The 20262-nt window shown below is 37.1% G+C and overlaps 1 protein-coding gene across 1 annotated transcript in view; it reads left to right on the top strand.

The window, feature by feature from the left end:
* Positions 1-19870, top strand: part of Dcc (DCC netrin 1 receptor) — a 538940-nt gene extending 519070 nt beyond the window's left edge. The window contains exons 27-28 of the mRNA XM_051201201.1: positions 15491-15633; positions 19523-19870. Of these exons, the coding sequence (XP_051057158.1) occupies positions 15491-15633; positions 19523-19612 (233 nt within the window). The 3' untranslated portion in view covers positions 19613-19870. The remainder of the gene's footprint in view (positions 1-15490; positions 15634-19522) is intronic.
* The last annotated feature ends 392 nt before the right edge of the window (positions 19871-20262 follow it).

Genomic DNA, 20262 nt, shown 5'->3' with positions numbered 1-20262 from the left:
CACACACACACACACACACACACAAACTCCAATAGTCTATGGTGGGCAAAAGCCAAGTGGCTGAGAGAGTTGTAACATGCTTTCATGCTTTTGTGGACCATCTCTAGGGGAACAGTGGCAAAATGCACAAAAAGTTGTTCAGTGTTGATAAAAGCAAAGCTTATACCAGCTTTTATTTTCGACAATGTTTTTTGGATTTCAAAAGATGGTAATTTTTGAGTCTTATTCTTGAAAATATCTTTAAAATATACAGCCAAACATTATTGACTAATGGAAGTTCTGTGACAATTTTAGTCTCCTTTGAAAATAATATGTATGCTGTGCCTCAGTCAATCAAAGACATACACACATAAAAATTGGAAATGACTGAATTAAGGTAGCAATTTTCTAATACCACAGTGTAATCTTGAAGTGACATTCTAAACATAGTTGTGAGGTATAACCATTAGTGAGTGCATGTGTGTAAGTCTGTGCACATGCACAGAGGTTCTTTGCTTTCATTAAATAACAACAAATTAAAATAGATTATTAAACAATGTTAAGGAATCTAGTTCTTGCAAATCAAGGGTTTACTACAAAATAGAGTCCTTTTTGCCATCTGCTTTCCTTCAGATGGGGAAAAAGTTTCAGTGTACACACAATAATGGGAATTTTGAAAGGTAAAAATTATTATCTTAATCCGCACATTAAATATTTACTAGAAGCACAATCTAGTGTGTGCTATTATGCATGGTAATATTGCAATTACATTTATATCCAGTATCCAATTAATAAAGTTGTAGGAAGTGGGAATATGGATGACGATGTATTTCTTGATTTTAAAATACTTTAAATGACCTGACAGATCTACATGACCCCACCTGGATGGCATTTCCCTACAGGTGGAATTGGAGTAGGGAGATGGGATGGGAGGGTGGTCAGAGTGCATATGAGGGGAGAAGAGAGGGTAAAAGGGAGGGAGGGAGAGGGAACTGGGATCGACATTTAAAATAATAAATTAAATTAAAAAAATTAAATTAAAAAACAGAAATTCCCCCTCAGAACCTGAAAAAATACTTTATTAAATAATATTGATACCATTGCAATGTTATTTATGATTTGGGAATGCAATGTTTCTGAAGTTTTAACACTAGAATATGGGCAAATTTTAGATATTAAGGAAAGACGTTCCATAAAGAATAAACTTGATAATCTACAGTAGCACAAAATAAATAAATCTGAATGATTATAAATTAAGTAAATTTTTGCTTCTTGTTGCAAAAAAAAAATGATAAACAGAATTAGAAAGAAAAGTCCAAGAATTCATTTGAGCCTAAGAAAGAAATGTCCCTTTCATGTCAAATGATTCAGAATAGTTCTTAAACAAACAGATAAATCTTGAGGTGACATTGTTGAAAAATATATACTCCCAGGAAATCAAGGCAGACCCTTAAAGAAAGTAATGGATAGACCGTGGAATGATCGTCTTTACTCCTGATTACTGATCAAGTGCCCTTAAAAACACCAGTGTAGGAGTGAGAGTTTTTATTGTTATTTTAATCTTCTGGGTATTTGTGACTTTGAACTGTAAACCTCAGAAAAGTATCATCGATGGAGGGGCCTCAGATGAATCCACTTCTCAAGATCTCTCCTGATTATTTTGAGAGGTATTCTATGATATCTCTCAATGATGAAGCAAGGCTAATTGCTGGTATTAACATTCTGCAGCCTCATAGGTTTCTTTTTGCCTTTGTCCACCTCCATTTTATTGGTGGAAAGTCTTCCATCAAAGCAGTGATTTAGGCCCCTGGCAAATCCTAAGTGCATAACAGCATTGCACAGTCTTGCAGACTTCCTGCCACATCTGCTTAGTCATTATTTCTCAGTGTAAACTTTATACCAGGGCTGTTTAATGAGGCTGACTCCTTTCAAATCTTCAAAATTCTCAGACTTTTCTCTCATCCATTGAAAAATGCAAAATAAACACTTTTTACATATAGGAGCCCTTCACTTCAAGTTCACCTGGAACCATACTTAGACTTGCTTTTCCAGTAAGACTGACCACATTCTTTCCTCTGGTTTTTTGGAAACCCCTGGCTTTTTCTCCCCAGTTACTATTAAATGGTCCCTGATTGCCTAGTAGATTTGGTACTTATATTCCAATATGAAAAGTGGGGCGTTAAACCATAGATTAACCATGAAAGTCTATGTTTTCATTAAGACTACTGGATGTTTTTATTAGATGCTTAGTGTAACCACAGGAGAATAGTTAAGTCATTTATTGGATTATGAGTTCTCTGTTCAGTCAGAAGAAAAGGGAGCTGGAAAATTTGAGAGCTGTTTTAGGCCACATAGCATCACTTAAACAGGAAGATGATTAGCAACAGAACACCTTTTAGTTGCTAATATTACCGTTTTATCACTTATCATTAAAATTTGAACCAATCAAGGCAGTTAGAAAGCCATGATTGATTTGTTATTGGTTGCACTTTGGGGTAATTTTTTATTTTGTCATGGTTTCACATATTAAATGTGTAGAAAGGGTGTTGGTAATGAGGAGAGGTTCTTGAAAGGGAAGAAAGAATGCAACCAATGTGCATTTTTCAAACTAAGATGAGCCCACAAATAACTATATTTTACTTAGCCTTTGGAATTTTTCATTTCTTTGATGTTATATATATAGTATTTCCTCTATTAGAAATGAATACATTTAGCAGAAATAAAGAAAGCAAACCAGCATCTGCAGGACTTCCATGGTAGAGCACCATGCGATCCTGTGCTGGAACTTGGGTCACATTCCCAGGGACAGAAGAGAGAGGGGAGCATAAATCTGCAGTGTTTACTCCACTTCTTTCTTCAGACTATCCCCCTGTGAACTGCTAACAACATGCTGATGTCTTCATCCCGCCCCATTCTTCTTCACAGACCCAAGATTCCCAGTTATATTTTCTTTGTTAATTTTCAGATTATTTTAATCTACGAAAGAACATATATCTGAATAGTAGAAATCCATGAACTCTGACATTAGCTGAGTGGACTTAAGCATTCCCTTGTCTTCTTTGCACTTGGATTTTCTTGTCTCCAAGACAACACAACACAGTGTGCTTTGGACGTCTATTTCCAAATGTACTTCTACTGTGTGCTTTATTTCCAAATAGAAGCCTATTTCCAAAGGAAGTGTGGGGTATCATAGTCTGTGTACCTCTAAGAAAAGATGGTAGTACCTACATTTTTTCCTTGGTTTCTGGCCCATATTCACAATAGAGACAAAATACTGATGACTAATGGAGATCTAGATCCCAGCAGGCTATGGCCCTCTTGATCAACTAGATAGGAACAACTACCTCTTTTCTCTCTCTAACCACGTCACTACTGGCTTGCTTTTCCTAGTTGCTTAATAAATGCACATAAGTAGTGACATTTATTATATCAATTTTATCATGTGGCAGCCACTTACCTGTGACTTACTGTAGCTCCTTTTACTTAGGGGAGTATATGTGGGTAAAGAGGCAAGACCCTTTGTCAGCATGTCCCCAGTGGGCAGGTATATTACTTTTCACTTCATTGAAGAGAAATGAGAATGTGAGAAGAGAACAGGCCTTTTCTTAGTAAAGGGATCACTTGAATGTTCATTACTTCTTAAAGTGTCATCTGCTCTTGTGTGTTGTGAATTAAAATGCTTAAGGTTAATGCAAAAACATACATGTTTGAATCTAGGCCACTTGTAAATAACCTTGTAATGGTTGTATAAAGTAAATGGAGCTATTTCTTTATTTTTAATAATTTGTGAGCATAAAATATAAAGAATGAGAATATAGGGTTTCCCACACATAGTTCACATTTCTCCCATAGCACCAAAACTTGTTCCATATGAAACAAGTAGGTGACTTTACTGTTATGAGTAGGTTTTTCTGCCCGCCCGCCTGGTCCCAGAGCCATGCCAGCCACAAATAACACACAGAGATGCTGTATTAGAAATGATTCTGTTGGTATGTTACTAGTTTTTGTATCAGCTATCTTTGTCTCAATTATTAACCAATTTCTATTAATCTACATATTTCCACGTGGTTATCTAACTGGATAGACAGGCTAAGAGACAGGCAGTGTTGTGCTCTCTTTCCGTCCTCCATCTTGGATCTCTTCTCTACTAAAGAGAAACATATTTACAGAATAACATCTCCAAGCATTTCACAACACCTTTCATCATCCCCAGAAGATATGGGCAGACCGGTCACTTAAAAATAAATATGAATCAGAATACTTTTCACATCAAAACTAGACAGTGAGAACTCATTTCAGTTGCCACTATAGAACAGGTGAGAGACAAAGGTTAATCAATTGTCTTTCAATTTTAGTCACAAAAAATAAAGGAATGGAAAGTAGAGTTGGCTATAGGGGGAGGTAGGCAAGAATATGAAAGTTGGAGTTAAGATCAGACCCAGGGTGCACAGCAGCCTCTGATCTGCCACAGGTGAGTCTGTACAATGCATTCCTGATGCAGTCTGGTCTGGAGTTTCCCCACATAAATGGTACTGGAGTTAAGAGTAATGTGTGCAAGGAGATGCTAGCAGGAGGCTGCACCTGGCTGTCATATATTATGTACCTAATGAGCAAATGAAATGTTTAATAACTGCACTGTGGAAATAAAGCTTAGAACAGTAAATGCCTGCTGAGGCTGTTCGTCTTCCCCTGTTGCACACTGCTGGCCCATCGAAACACTCCAACATCATTTGTGTTCCCCTGCTTAGTGGATCCTGCTGAGGAAACAACATTAAACCAAAGCGATGCTCACTTAATTAGTTGTATAACCATGTAAAAGCATTTATTTAACATAGAGGCATCCTGTGTTGCACCGAGGGTCTTCTCAAAGTGATTCTCCCGTGTATACCCCAGGCACAGAAGATTTTGCAGTGACTTCAACCAAAGCATTTGCAAATTGAAACATTTCAATTAAGCATGGGTCATTTAGATTCATAGAAATTGAACACTGCATCATTTTACTTAAGCAACTCATAGTTTGAAGTATAAAAAGCAAAAGAAAGCCAAAGTGCTGTAGGTATTAATGATTTTTTAAAAGAATTTTTCCTATAAAGCACTGATTTAATGACAAATTATTACCACTTGTAAATTAAGTATTATAAATTGATGAGAAATCAGTTTTGGATGCATTTTTACCAAAGTGTTAAACCAATATTTTCTAATTTGGTTTTATTGTTTTTTGTTTCCAGAGTCAGGTTCCAATGTTTGTAGCCTAGAACGGCCTTTAACGGGAAGTAATCTTCCTGTCTCTGCCTCCCAAGTGCTGGGATTACCCAGAGGGACATGTCACCATGCTTGGCCGATTCTTTCAAAGAGAGGCAAGACACTAAATAGAAAGTTAAATTGGCAGAACTTGGGTTTGGGGAAGGGCCTGGGGAGAATTGAAAATGGGGGAGTAAATACAAACAAATGTATTCATAAACAAGGGAAATAGATATAAAAAAAATACCAAGTTGTTAAAAACAGAATGAAAATGAAATGCAGGCAGGATATCTGTATCAGCCTCCCATATCATTTTTATAGGTAATGATGTAGAGAGCAAATTACTTAACTTTGATATATAGGAGGAAACCATGACAAAGAAATTAAACTATCCAGCTAATTGATTTCACTGCTACAACATTGAAACCTGTCCCTCAAAGCCTGTCTTAACTTCTTCCATGTTTGACTGGAACATTGCCAAGAATGGCTGGAATAATTCAGAGGCAGAACCCCCTGAAAGGGAGTTGCTATGTCAGTGGAGAACATGACCTGAAAGGATATCTGGGGCCCTGTGTCCCTTCTGGCCTCTATCCCTCCCTTTGCATCACATTTGCATTATGGTAAGCACTTTCCTGAAGCCCACTCACATAATGATGCAATCTTCAATACAGGTTTCCAAACAATAAAATCTAGTGGCCATGTACTCAAACCTATGAAAACATGAGCCAAAGTTCCTTGCCTTTGAAACTGACTCTACTAGGCATGTGTTTATAGCAGAAGCCATGAATCCCTCCTTCCCCCCTCCCATCTTGAGTGAGCATTTATCAGGACTTCATTTCATAAATCACATATAGTTCATTGACTTGGAGAAAATAATACAGTGAACCCAAACTCCTTCATTTTGTCCATCAGCTACCTTTTTCTGGTTGGGAGTCCCCCCAACCATCCAAAACTAAATGCAAGCAGATGACTTTTCCAATTTCTGCAATCCCAGGGATGTACTCACTTGCTATCACCCATATGTATGTTTACTTCTTCCTCCCAAAGTGAGATGCCTTTTCTTGATCGTATTCTGGAACATAGTTCAGAGTATGTTGACTATGAGGTAACAATTTTATTACATCAGAAGCTCAGAGTCAGAAAAGATTTTTTTTTCTATTTATCTTTTATTTCCTTTGATATATTGCCTCAGTTAATCCATAGGAGTTTCATTGAAATTGTTCATGCATATGCTAGTTATCAAGGTGAGTGCTCTTCTTGAAAACAAAGAAATAAACATGAAGTCATCCCTGCAAGCTGCAGCTGAGATCTTCCAGCTTCAGAAAATAAAATAAAATAAAAAACACTGAAAACCCTGTCATCTGCAGACACTGAAACACAAGAGTTGAGCTTGCTGGTGAAATGGGTTGTTTTCTACTCACTACATTTTCAGCAATGTCTTAGGAGAGTAGGTTGCAGTCCTCTTTGGTTTGTCAAAATCTTAACTGTGGTCTGTGGGTCTGACCAGATTATTGCAGGTTCTTAGCCTCTTAAAAGGTTTATATAAGGTGTTATATGTTTTGTTTCGTTTTGCTTGTACTAGCAGAGTTTATTCAAAGCAAACAAATCAGATAGATTAGAAATGCACTGTCAAGATTGACAGCCACATGTGTGAGGGTGCTCAAGGAATTTGATTACTCTTTAGGTTTTTCTTTTATGGGGTTCAAAAAAAGAACAGATTGGTTTCTAAGCGCAGTAGCCTGTGTGGTGTTCCTTATTTTAACTACAAGATTAAATTATATGACCTCATTTCTACCATGTGAATTTATAATACATGTGAATTTAATCAATATGTGGCTATAATTACATGGCATAAATTAGTACATGAAAGACTCCTCCCTAAAAGTTCACTTAGAATCTTTTGTGACAAGACTTTTCCTAGGGAGATGTAACTCATGTCTATTCAAGACCCAGGACAGACTGAAATACTGATACCAACAAAGTCCTACTTGGTGAACCAATAGGTTTTATTAGAGGTAATGATAGGAATATGGAGGAAGAGTTACATACAGCAGCAGAAATGACTCAATGATAGCTGCATTCTCATAGTCCACCCCAACATGGGTGATAGCTCACAAAAGTTAGGAATCTGAAGCACACCACTGCCTGCAGGGTACATAAAAGATTGGGGAGTCCTTCCTATGTAACTCAGTTGGTCTAAACTTCTTCCAGATGGTTTCTGCTTCTTCTTTACAGCTTGGTTCCTATGAAAGAAAGTGACCCTCTGCCTTCTATATTGTTTACTTGGTGGGTGATGCTGAATCCTGTTGATTTCAGGGACTACTGGACATATTTTTACCTGTTTGTCTTCTGCCTTAAAGAGCTTGCTTGCCAGATGGAATGTTTCTATATCTGAGCAGCACTCCACCTCTTCCTCTTACATTTTACATTCCTCTTTCTACCCTCTTCAGCAATGGTCCCTGAGCATTAGGAAGGATGACTAAAGATGTCCACCTAAGGCTAAAATTTAGGTCACTGCATCACACTAACAACCACTTATTCTCAAAGAGTTTCACCACTGTTTGACTTGATGCTGACAACAATGTGATCTACAGGCATAAACGCCTTTGTGTTAGAGGGCAGTTTAACATCCATCTAATAAAACCATAGAAGTTTCCTTCTCATTTAGCACTATGATCTTCCCAGTCATATTTTTGTTCTTGCTTACAATACCAGTTGTGAGTTCCCTCTGATGGAGTGGGAATTAAATACAGTCCAAAGTCTGTTGGTCTTATCCATGATAGCGGAACAATAAGCATGCCTGGCATGTCAGTATCTTAGCATACAGTCCCCACTGCCAAGCAGGCATGTTGGGGTCAGTTCTCCATCAGAAGCCCATATGCCTCCCCATCTGGCACTATGAAATTCAGTTAGCAAGATGGAAGTTTCCAGCTAATTTCCATCCTTATTTCTCCATATCCTGTAGTCAAAGTGTGCACATGTGATGTCTTTAGCAAAAAGGGTCTTACTATCTAAATATGCCATACAACCACAGTGGTGGCCTTTACAACCTTTGGGCCTTCAGGGGCTTCCCTGGTCAGCAAATTCATAGAGAGGTAGCCCACCTTTGACACTGGGATTTTCCTTCAATCTTCTAATGGCCTCTGGGAGTTTCATTTCCCATGCGTATGGGGTACCTTTTGTGTTTAGACTCTTTAGATGTTATTTTTAACACCCCACTTTTCCTTTTAATTAACCCACATCAGACAATGCTAAGGTAGGTGGACTTGTCACCACACCTGATTATCTTCATCCCATTCTGTATCCAAATGTGAGTGAAATGCCACCCCTGTCACTATTGATTCTTCAGGGACACCCATGTGTAACTCTTGCTTCCCATGTTGCTCTCTTGCACAGAAATGCTTGTAAGAGGCCTGTAACAGTATCCACACAGGTGAAGCCCTATTGGTACCTCTCCCTGGTAGGCACAGGCTCTATTATGTCTACCTGACAATTTCTCATGGGGTAGGTTGATTTATGTTCATGTCCAATCAGGTCTTTCATTTGTCGATGCCATAATAAAGAATAGTCCTCACATATTTTGGTAGCATGCTAAATAGCATTCTATTTCACAGAAATGCCAACAGCCTTAGATATTTCCCAAACTGTATTGGTTCTGCTATGGCCAGACATTATACAGACCCAGTAGGCAGGTTCCAAGGGTAGCTGAGGGGAAATGGTCCATACTTTGAAAAGAGCATCTGCTTCCTGATATCCAGGGAGATTTGATAGGCTGTGGTTTGCCACATGGAAAACTACCAGGAGTTCTGATTCAAGCTGAACTCCATTATATATTTCTTTTCATACGTTTTGTACCCACAGGGGCCAACTCAGGATCTGCCAGTTTTACTTTTCCCACTGGGATGTCTATGAACTGAGGATTCTAAACACAGCCTGTCAATACAGATGTTCAGAAGCCAAGTATAATGAGTTACTGCAAGCCACATTGCTCCTAACTCAGTGCATTGGCTACATCTTCCAGGCACATGACATCTGTAATAATTTGTATTTCTATAGCTTACATTTTTTTGTGTGTGCCTACTAGTACCATCTCTGTACCAGGCATCTACAGGGATGGGTGATATCCCTCCAGCACTTTATCTAGCATAGCTATTGATTTATCTATTGGGGGATGCTCAATGGTATTAAAGGACTCTGATCCTAAGGCAGCCTACATGGCATTGGTGATGAGGTTTGAAGACACCACACACCATTGCTATAAATATGCATGCCACCTTCGTAGGTTTGCTTCTGTGCTAAACTGGAAAGAGGTTTGGACAGAAAGTCTAAAATTTAAGTCCCTGTTGGGTAAGCTGGTTCAGCTGTTTTTACAGTAATGGAGGGAGAACCAGCTGAAGATTCCACCTGTGGTGATTCTCTTATACAATGCTCACAGTTGCTGTTCTGGAGCTGTGCATAGAGCTTCTGCTCCTTTCCATGACTGATACCAAAACCCTATTAGAACCCATTGCTCTTGCCATAACCCCAGATACAACCTTCTGCACTCCTGATGACTTGTCAGAGGAAAGGGCACGATGGTAGTGGAGCACATGCCTGTTTAACCTGTCCTGCAAGGATTTTAGCCTGTTCAAAGGCTTCTTGAGGATTCCTGTTCCAATCCCATATAGCACTTTTCTCTATCGAGTTATTCAGAAGATGGCCTGCTTGGGCAAGATGGAGTGTGAAAGTTCAACAATATCCCAAGAATCTTCAAAATGCCTTTTACATTTACAGTACAGGCTATTCTAACATTTTGACAGTAGCATTGTCAGGGATCATATGTGTCTTACTGGACCATAATACACCAAAGAATTTTATACTTGTGCCTGGCTGGCCCTTGCACCTTGTGGGATCAATCTTCCATCTTTGACTTTTTAGATGAACCTGTACATCCTATAGATGCATTTCTAGATCTGCAAAACACTACACGGTTAGCATTATGTCATCTTTGTAATGAAACCTATTTTGCAGAGAGTGAACGGTAAACTAAGCAAGATTCTTGGCTACCATCCCATAGCAAATAGTAAGACTTTGAATTTAACCTTGCAAGAAGTACCCTGAAGGTTCCCTGCAGACTATTCCATGTGAATAACCCAAGGACAATGTAAAAAAAAGCCAGACAGTGTTTAAGAAGTATACTAAAGCCCGATCTGCAGGTGAAATCCAGGAAATCTCACCATGGAGCAAAGGACTGAGCTTTAACATTTTTCTCAATGTCAGCAGTAGTACATCAGTGGGTGAGAGAGAGCATCATGGCTCTCTGTGAAATGTCTTCAGTTTAGGCAAAGTCCCCAGGCTCCACTCACTAATGTAAATGCCAGAGGATTGCACCACTTTTTCACTTCAAAATGGCATATGCCACAAGACTAGTTATTTTATATAAAGATGTATGTTTGGTTTCAATGCTGTGTAAGATAGGGTCAGAATGTTGTCCCTGGGGAAGATGACTGGTAAGTTGTAAGATACACGGTAAAGAATTGCATCTGACTTGTAGCCTGGTAGAAGACTAAAGATACAAAGTAGAAAATCAAATCAGAAAGAATTCTCATTGTACTTCAAACACATAAGTGAAGGGTAAAGCACAACTTGGTGAGCTTTTAGGGAGTCAGGCTTCCAGCTTCCAACTTCCAGTATCTGTGGTCTGAAGCAGAAAATGCTAAATCCGTGTAAACAGAGCTTGAGCATAGGCACAAAATTAATGCACACCCAGGAGAATGGAGTCAGCTTCCTAGCACAAAAGCTCTCCTGGAAATCACTTCTTCTTTACTAAAGAACTGTTTTGGTATCAACATTGTCTAATTGGTTGTTAATAAACCGCTTCTGTGAAATTCCTCCTATACACACATATTTACCTCTTTCTTCAACATATGGAAAGGAAAAACATTAAAGGCCACCGATTGCACAGTCAAATCCTTCCAATAATAAACTCTGGAGGACTGCTCAAATTCATTGCCTATATAAATGATGGGGAGATTAGTACTACCTCATTGTCTTGGTTTCTAGGGACCTTGGGTTTCTTTCAGCTAAACAAATAAAGAAGGTCACTGGATAGGATCCAGGCCCCACTGAGTTTCCAGAGTTCCAAACATTTGTGATGCTGCGAATGGTATTTCAGAACAGGAGGTGCATTCAGATTTCCATGCTACCTGTGGTCTGGATGCAGAATTACTGGGATCTGTCGTGCAAAGCTCATAGTGTCTTGTTATTGCACAATATTCAGTACATTCTGAAAAAATGAATAATTGTTGCTTCATCACTAGAGAAAATCACTTAACATAATGATCTTTTTCTTAAAAAAAAAACAAGATTGAATTAAGGTAGTCTTTGGGCACACCTGTGTCATAGTATAATATATTAATATGGCAAATTACCTCAGAGTATTTCTGTAATGATAATGGTAAACCATGCCTAAGCATCATCACATTTTCTCTATGTACAAAGCTGTCAAAATTGTACTAAGAAATATTAACAGTCATATGAACAAGTCTGGTAAATTCTAAAAGAATATTTATTTTATATGTTTTCTATCACAAAACAAGAACCAACACTGCTATCATTTCCTCCACCACAAGCTATGCCAATGCCCTTTCATTTCTCTGATACACATTTACATTTTCTTTGTAAACACCTACATTAAAGAGAACCTATTTCCAATGTGTACTGAGCACATTGTGTGCATTTGGTAAAGTTCACAGACTTAGTTTAAGTTCCTTTAAAACATTTGGAAAACCTTAAAAATGAAAGCAAATCTGTTTTCATCATCAAGGAAGTCATGATTGAAAAAAGATAAATATGTACAAATAAGTCCATAGACAGAACAGTCATTAGGGTGTGTTTCCTCCACTGAAATAGTAAGGCATAAAAGGTACCCATGCAAGGTGAGGATACTACCTTTGTGATAAGATCACAAAGATCAACTCAGATTTACCCAGAACCTGGAAACCTTTGTAGGAGGATAAATGAACTCAATCCAGAGGAGACTGTAACTCAAAACAAGAATTCAACAGACATTCATTCCCAAGTTCAACAACACTCTTTTTGGAATTGTCATTAGTTTGGTTGGGCTGTTTGTTCATTTTCTTTGTTCATTTCATGTTTTGATGTAGGTTTTCTGTGTGTGTCTGGGGGAGAGTGGGTAGAGAACATGTTGCTTGAGATAGATGTAGGCTACATAGCCTGACTGATTTTGAACATATGCTTTCTTCATCTCAGTCTCCAACTTGCTTAGATAAAAGTAGTGTGGACTACCACACCATCATTATTTTATCAGCTCTTAACTTTGAGAATACCTTTACAAGATATGTATCTCAATTTAAATATAGTTGATAGTATCCATATTTTATTTGTGTGTTTGTGTGTGTGTATTCATTCATTCATTCATTTATCATAATTCTGGGTATTGAACTCAGGGCTCTGTGTACACTAAGCAAGTAATCTAACTCTAACTACATCTCCAGCCAAATAAAGTAGAATATCAATATAAATTAAACATGAGGATCACATGGAAATCCAATTGAGAACTTGGGTATAACTAATGTTTCAGTGCCTCCATCTCCATTTGTAAGGCAGATCATGCCAAGAACACCCTATATGCAGTATGGGCTGAAGAAAAAGGATAGAGAACAGATAAATATAATACACACCCCCAGTGAAGACACACTAAACTAACATTACAATCTTTGGAAGGATGGAGATTTGACTATCATTTGATTAAAACATAAGGGTAGTAAAAGAAAATAACATAGGTGTTGAACACAAAATGTCTGTGTCACATATTCAGAAGTTCTCATGGTGTATTTGGTTTATCCCAACAACTTCCCTCTTCTTATGAATGACTAAATCAAATTACATTTTTTAGCAAGGTATTATCATTGTTATTTATTATTATATTATTGTTTTTGGTGTGTGTGTTTGATATGTACATGTGAATGCAGGTACATCTGTCACAATAGCATGATCCTGGAATTCAGAGACAACTTTTTGTAGTTAGTTCTTCCCAAAACATGCATCATAGTTTCTGGGGATGGAACTCAAGTAATGAGACGCGTACAACAATCATTTTTCCTTTGAGCTGTTTTGTCAGCCGTGAAGTTGTATTTTTGTTTTGTTTGTTTGTTTTTTCCAGACAGAGTTTCTCTATATTTCTTTGGAGCTTGTCCTGGAACTTGATCTGTAGACCAGGCTGGCCTCAAACTCACAGAAATCCACCTGCCTCTGCTTCCTGAGTGCTGGGATTAAAGGTGTGTGTTACCAATGCCCAGCTCAAGTTGTCTATTTTTACAGTACTCTTTAAATCTTAAGATTACAAACTTAAGATTAGAGACAATTATAGAAGAAATATAATTATAAAGATGATGACAGCATTATGAATATATCTTAAAACCATCTCAATAAAAATAGGTGAAGTCATTGCTAGAGTTTATTGACAATATAACTCACTTATGACATTCAGTGACATGGGAAAAATTTCAATCCTCAAGCCAAACACAGTCTTTGAATTTCAGTCATTTTCAATTTCATGGTTTCCTGAAAAATCTCACCTGGGTAAAATAAAACAAGTTATGAGTTAGGAAACTCATTTCCTGTCCAGAGCAATTAGGTACAAGCTAGGGGTACTGTCTGCCCAAATGTGGAACTTTGAAATTACTAGATTTTTGCTCTATTCTTTACATTCTTATGTGTGAGCTCAGAATAATTATGATTATTATAATATTTAAATACTAAAAAGTAGTCCTATTTGAATAACTTAGTATTAACTACTTTATTGTGTGTGTGTGTGTGTGTGTGTGTGTGTGTGTGTGTGTGTGTATGCATGCATGTGGAGGCCAGAGGAGAATGCCAGATATGATTCACTCATCAGACATAGTCCATCTTTTCTATTTTGAAAGAGGCTTTCTTACTGACCTGAAGCTTGCTTACTAAGGAAGCTAGTGGTTCAGTGGGCCCCAGAGATCTACCTGACTCTGCCTCTGCAGCATTGGATTTACAAGTACATGCTCAGTCAGCCATGGTGTTTACATGTGTCTGGAGCTCAGACTTGGGAACTGATGTTCAAATGAAAGAACTTTATTGAGTGAGCCATCTTTCTTGCCTTCGACTACTTTAAATGTGTAATCTCATTTAATACTTAGAAATCACTTTTGATATTACCATTCTGCAGATAAACAAGCCAGGATAGGTTCAGAAATTCAAGAGTTTGCATAACCAATGATCACAGAATATGCAGGATTTCTGTGACTAGTTACATACTTAGATTCCTGGGGTTTACTAATAAAATATGTTGAGAAGGAAATACACATTAGGTCATCAGGACAGAGGAGTATATATTCCTATTCAAATTTACACTTTGCAGTGTCTAGCTTTTAGCATATTAATGATTTATTAGAGTACATTGTTCCAAATAAACAAATGACACTTTTTTCTTCTCACAGATGTATTAACCCAATTAATACATTAAACCTGGTATGTTTATTAAAATAGGAGTTGGTTTCAAAGACTGTAGTACCCCCACTAAGATCAGTAGAATGAAGAACTAAAGTGAGATTACATGTGGCAGAAGAGAATTAAGGCAAGCTTTTATACCTTCCTTTTAAGTTATTTTAAATTTGTTTGGTTTTTGAGATTATAATATTATATCATTTTTTCCTTTCCCCTCTATCCCTACAACCCCTCCCTACATGCCCCCATTGATTGATGTGTGTGTTTTTCTATTTGTGTGTGTGTGTGTGTATACATGTGTGCTCATACTTGTGAAAGGTTACCCTAAATATATAAATGTAACACTAAAAATAAATATCCCAGAGACTGATATTCGGGTTCAAACTTCAAACTGAATATCAGAAAAGCAAAGCAGCAGGCCTCTAGCTTCTTACCTCCACCTCAGACTGAAAAGGCTCATCCTGTCTCCACAAGCTCTCACCAAGCCTCAGACTATTGCCTCTCCTCAGCGTGGCTAGAGAATGAATACCTTTACTGAGACCTTGCTTCCACTAATATGGAGATTGAAGGTGTAAGCTATAATTCTCATTTAGACTGATTCATTCTTGTGTAGATCTGGGCAACCCTGAACTCAAAGTAATCCATCTCTCTCTTAATCCTGAGTCCTAGGATTAAGAATTGTGTACCACTACTTCCTAGCTTCTGGCTGCTGGGATTAAAGGTGTATATCACCACTACCTAATCTTTGAATGTCCTATACATTATATTTATCACTGTGTGTTTTCTATTCCAGGACCTACTCTGCCCAAGACTCATGTGAAAACAGCCTCTCTTGGGCTGGCTGGAAAGGCAAGGTCCCCTTTGCTTCCTGTGTCTGTGCCAACAGCCCCTGAAGTGTCTGAGGAGACTCACAAGCCAACAGAGGATCCAGCCAGTGTAAGAGCCTATGTTCAGAGTCATGTGATACAATGTGGGCTAAAGCAGTTAGCACTCATTATCACATCAGACACTGTGTTTATACCTTGCCTACACTCGAATGAGATAATAAAAGCTTTACAGGAAAAAAAAAAAGATATATACCTAAGCGAATTAAAACCACATTTAGAAAATACAAAGAAAGTCTCATTATTTAAGGAAAAGAAATTTTCTGTTCTAAGAGGAGAAGTCAAATATGATTAATTTAGAAAAATTAATGATAAAGGGGAAATGATAAGAGATGACATTCTGTATGTTTCTCATACTGGTTAATGAATAAAGCACTGTTGACCAATAGGAAAGGAAGATAGGAGGGACTAGGAGACAAGGAGGAAAGAGGAAGAGTAAGGAGGGGGTCAAGATGGAGAGTCTGGAGAGAGCAGGATGCCAGCCGGCTCTCTGGTAAGACCACGTGGAAATACATAGATTAACAGAAATGTGTTAATACTTAAGACAGAGCTAGCTGATAAGAAACAAGTAACTGGCCAAAAGCATTATATCACATACAGAGTCTCAGTGCATTATTTGGGGCTGTCGCGGTGGCAGGACAAGACCAGCAGCGGGCAGAAAATCCTTACTCCTTACAGAGAAATAAAAATTTTGAGAGGAAAAGTAAAAAATTTTCTATCAAACAGATTTATGAAAGAGATTGTAGTCAAGCTACCTAAAGTTGGCTGTTTGGAATGCTAGTGTACTTCTGAGCAGTTTTCAAGAGGAAACATTTCAAAGAAATTTATAGAATTAACATATAAGATACCTTGACTACCATGAAATGGTAAGGGGAAAACCTTAGAAAAAGATTAGATTACTATCTTATTAAATATTTTGCTCAAGCACAGACTGTGAAAAGAAAATTTGCCACTGTCAACTAGTTTCTGTTCCCTCATGCACAAACTGAGACTTACACCAAGTTTACAAATGTTACAATGATAAATCTTCAATAATATCCAGAGATGAAAGCAGCAAGTGTAATCAGTCCCTAATAAGTCATGCAACTACCAATTTCTTTGGGTAAAATAACTTTCATCAGAAATTTGATTGTCAAAATGAAAACATTATTTCATTTGAATAACAAATATTTTCCATGACTTTTAAAAATATTAAACACTATGAACCATAAAATAATATAACCACATAGCAACCAAGGAAATCAATAATGTATATTTTTGTCTGAATGTGTGTCAGAAGGATATTATATGATTAATATGCCTAAAAGATCACAAATGAAGGCCCGTACTACTCTGTATTCAGAATACAACTATATATCAATGTGTATCTAGTCACTTGATTTGTGCCCATATGTAAAATTAGATCAATATACTAAATTAACAAAAATCTTTCTTATATTAGAATTTCTAACTCTGATGTCAAATGGCCTGTTTTATACTTAAAGTTGACTGAAAATAGTGAAAGCAAAGGATATAGTATTCAAAGCTATTCAGAATACAACTATATATCAATGTGTATCTAGTCACTTGATTTGTGCCCATATGTAAAATGAGAGGAAAACCAGAAATTGGGCAAATTTAAATGAATAGTTTCCTATAAAATAATAATGTGACTCCCCTGAAAAATTTTAAATTTTCTAGTATCCATATTAAAAGCATAAAATTTGATAAAATGTAATTTAATGCTGTCTTTTATTTAATCTAGTATTTTCCAAGTTTATATTAATACTTGATAAATATGAAACAACTGTTAGTACAGTATTTTTTCAATTTGTTTTCACATTATGCATTCATAATTAGATGCATGCCTTATATATGAAAAACTATATTTCATGAATCAGTAGTTAAATTAAGATACATAACCCAGACAACAAAAAACAGAATATTTCAGAATAGGTAACCAAGGACCAGGTGTGGTGTCACATACCTTTAATCCTATCTCTGAAAAGAAAGAGGCAGATGGGAATTCAAGACCATAAGAGGAAGCAGGAAATGATTGATCAAGTAATCATCTCACTTCAACTTTATTTTTTATACAACAGTATGTTGGACCAACAGGGCTACTTTTCAATCCCTACTCAGCTTTGAATGGTATATGGCCATTCCAAAAAGATCATTAGTTAATACCATGTACCCATTTGTCTAGAACATTCTTCCGTGGATGATAAGGCTTTATGAGAATCTTGTAGTACAAGTTTTCCTGAGTCTCTGGGGATGGTGGACACTTGCTTATAGGATGAGAAGGGCTCTCTGACTATGGTAATAAGTAATGTTTCTTGGCTACACAGAATACAAACAACGATTCAGATCATTGTTTCAACTATATAAGTAATTGCAAGGAATAGTTGAGACTAATTCAGAATATTGTATCCGTATTATCTAAAAAAACAAACAAAAACAAAAACAAAAAACTACATTTAAAAAAGGAAAAAATGTGAGTTACTATTTACTGACTACTTATCAGTAAGCAGCCCTTAAAAGCAAGCTTGCTAGTCCCATTTGTCAAATAAAAAGACTGATAAAAATAGTAAGTATATAAATATTTAAACCATCTCCATATGAAGTCAAAAGTTCTAAGGCCAGTAACTGAGGACATTGGATAAGTATAAATCCTGGAACTAGGAAATATACAAGTGACTCACAGTGAATGAGAGGCATTGCATTTGCTAATAGCTATGCAGGTCAGACTCTACAGTATTCATATCATGCTGCAAGAGTTCCTTCACATCCATGCAAAACACTCTGGCTTTGTGCATAAACTTTGTTTCTATTCACAAGCTGAAGTCACGATCCACATATTTCTCATCAGTCAAGAGACCTTCAAGCATATTACAAATATGAAAGAACTTGTGATGTTTATCTTGGGATGCCTATTTGTAGATAGCCTATCAAAATGTAAAGGAACTAATGTATTTAAAATGAATCACATGATAGACACCATGACATGCAGGAAGAATGTCAAAGGATGCTGAGAATAAACTATGAGATAGACGTCATTATCATTTTGTAGAAAAGGAAATCTATACATTAAAGAAATCTAGTAACTTGTTCTTTACCACAAAGGTAACAATCAGTAGAATATGATTTATTTATTTATTTATTTTTAATTTAAATCAGAAACAAGGTTGTTTTATATTTCAATCCCAGTTCCCTCACCCTCCTATCCTCTCCTATCTCCCCCACCAAACCCCAGCCCATCCCCTTTGTGCTCACCAGGGAAGGTGAGGCTTTCCATGGGGAATCTTCAAAGTCTGTCATATCATTTGGGGCATGGCCTAGGCCCTCCCCCATGTGTCTAGACTGAGAAAAAGTATCCCTCTATGCAACTGGATTTCAGAATTTCAGCTAGTGTTTAGCTGTGGGTGTCTGCTTCTGCTTCCATCAGCAACTAGATGAAGGTTTTAGGATGGCATATAAGGTAGTGATTAATCTCATTATCATGGAAGGGCATTAAAGGTAACCTCTCTACTATTACTTAGATTGTTAGTTGGGTTCATCCTTGTGAATCTCTGGGCATTTACCTAGTGCCAGATTTCTCCTTAAATATATAATGGCTCCATCTATTATGGTATCTCTCTTCTTGTTCTTCTCTATTCTTTCCCTGTCTCAATCTGCCTGTTCCCTCATGCCCAACTCTCCCATCCTGTTCTCTGTTCTCCCCTTCTCTTTCTCCTAACTAGTAGAATATTATTTAAATTAAAAATTTTTAACTGTGAAGCTATTTCCCTATTAAAGATATAGAGTCAGTAGTATCCAGTCTTTTATTACTATCTCATTCTCTATCATAAGTTCATCCAATTAAAATACTCTGAGAACAGTTCCAACTATAGGTTCTCATGTCAAACTCAAGAATAATAAGTGATGCAAATAACCCCAAAACTCTGTTCTCATTTTCTTTTTAGGTATATGAACAGGATGACTTGAGTGAACAAATGGCAAGTTTGGAAGGGTTAATGAAGCAACTTAATGCCATCACAGGTTCAGCTTTTTGACACATATTGCAGAAGCATTGAGATTTTCTGGGAACTTTAAAGCATACCAATTATCCATAAACAGCACACCTGTGTCCAAAAACTCTAACCAGTGAACAGGTCAACTGTCAGGACCACTCAGTTAAGGAACATCTGGAGCAGTACAGAAGGAATCAGTATCCATCCTACATGGACATCAGGAATTGGAAAAGGATGGCCATGAGGTCCCTAAACAAAAGCAAAGATGCATCTTCACTGAAAAGTCAAGGCTGAAGTTGCTAGCATGTTGCTAGCATAGTTCTGGGTCTTTTCACTACAGTGATCATAGTGTCATCACTGATTCCTACATTTTCTTTCAGTGATACCTTCCATTTTCTCTGTAGGTCTAGTCTTACAAAATACAAGTGCATTATTCCAGCCTGTACCATGTCATAGTAAATCAGAAAAAAAAAAAACTCACCACTTTCGTTTTCAACTTTAAGCTACAAAGCATCTATGGTAATTCCCTCACTCCATAGCACCAAAGGACTGGATGTTTTCCTGGCAACAGAAAAAGTAAATCAAGTGAACAAGCAAAAGGCAATGAATGCTTGTTTACAGCTCAATGATTCATCTCACACAAGTGGCAGACATTAGTGAATGGGTATAAAATTTTTACCAACTTTAGCAAG

This window comes from Phodopus roborovskii, unplaced genomic scaffold, assembly GCF_943737965.1.
Source record: "Phodopus roborovskii unplaced genomic scaffold, PHOROB, whole genome shotgun sequence".
Classification (NCBI taxonomy): domain Eukaryota; kingdom Metazoa; phylum Chordata; class Mammalia; order Rodentia; family Cricetidae; genus Phodopus; species Phodopus roborovskii.
The sequence above is the reverse complement of the archived record's forward strand: the minus strand, read 5'-3'. Positions and strand labels throughout refer to the sequence as shown.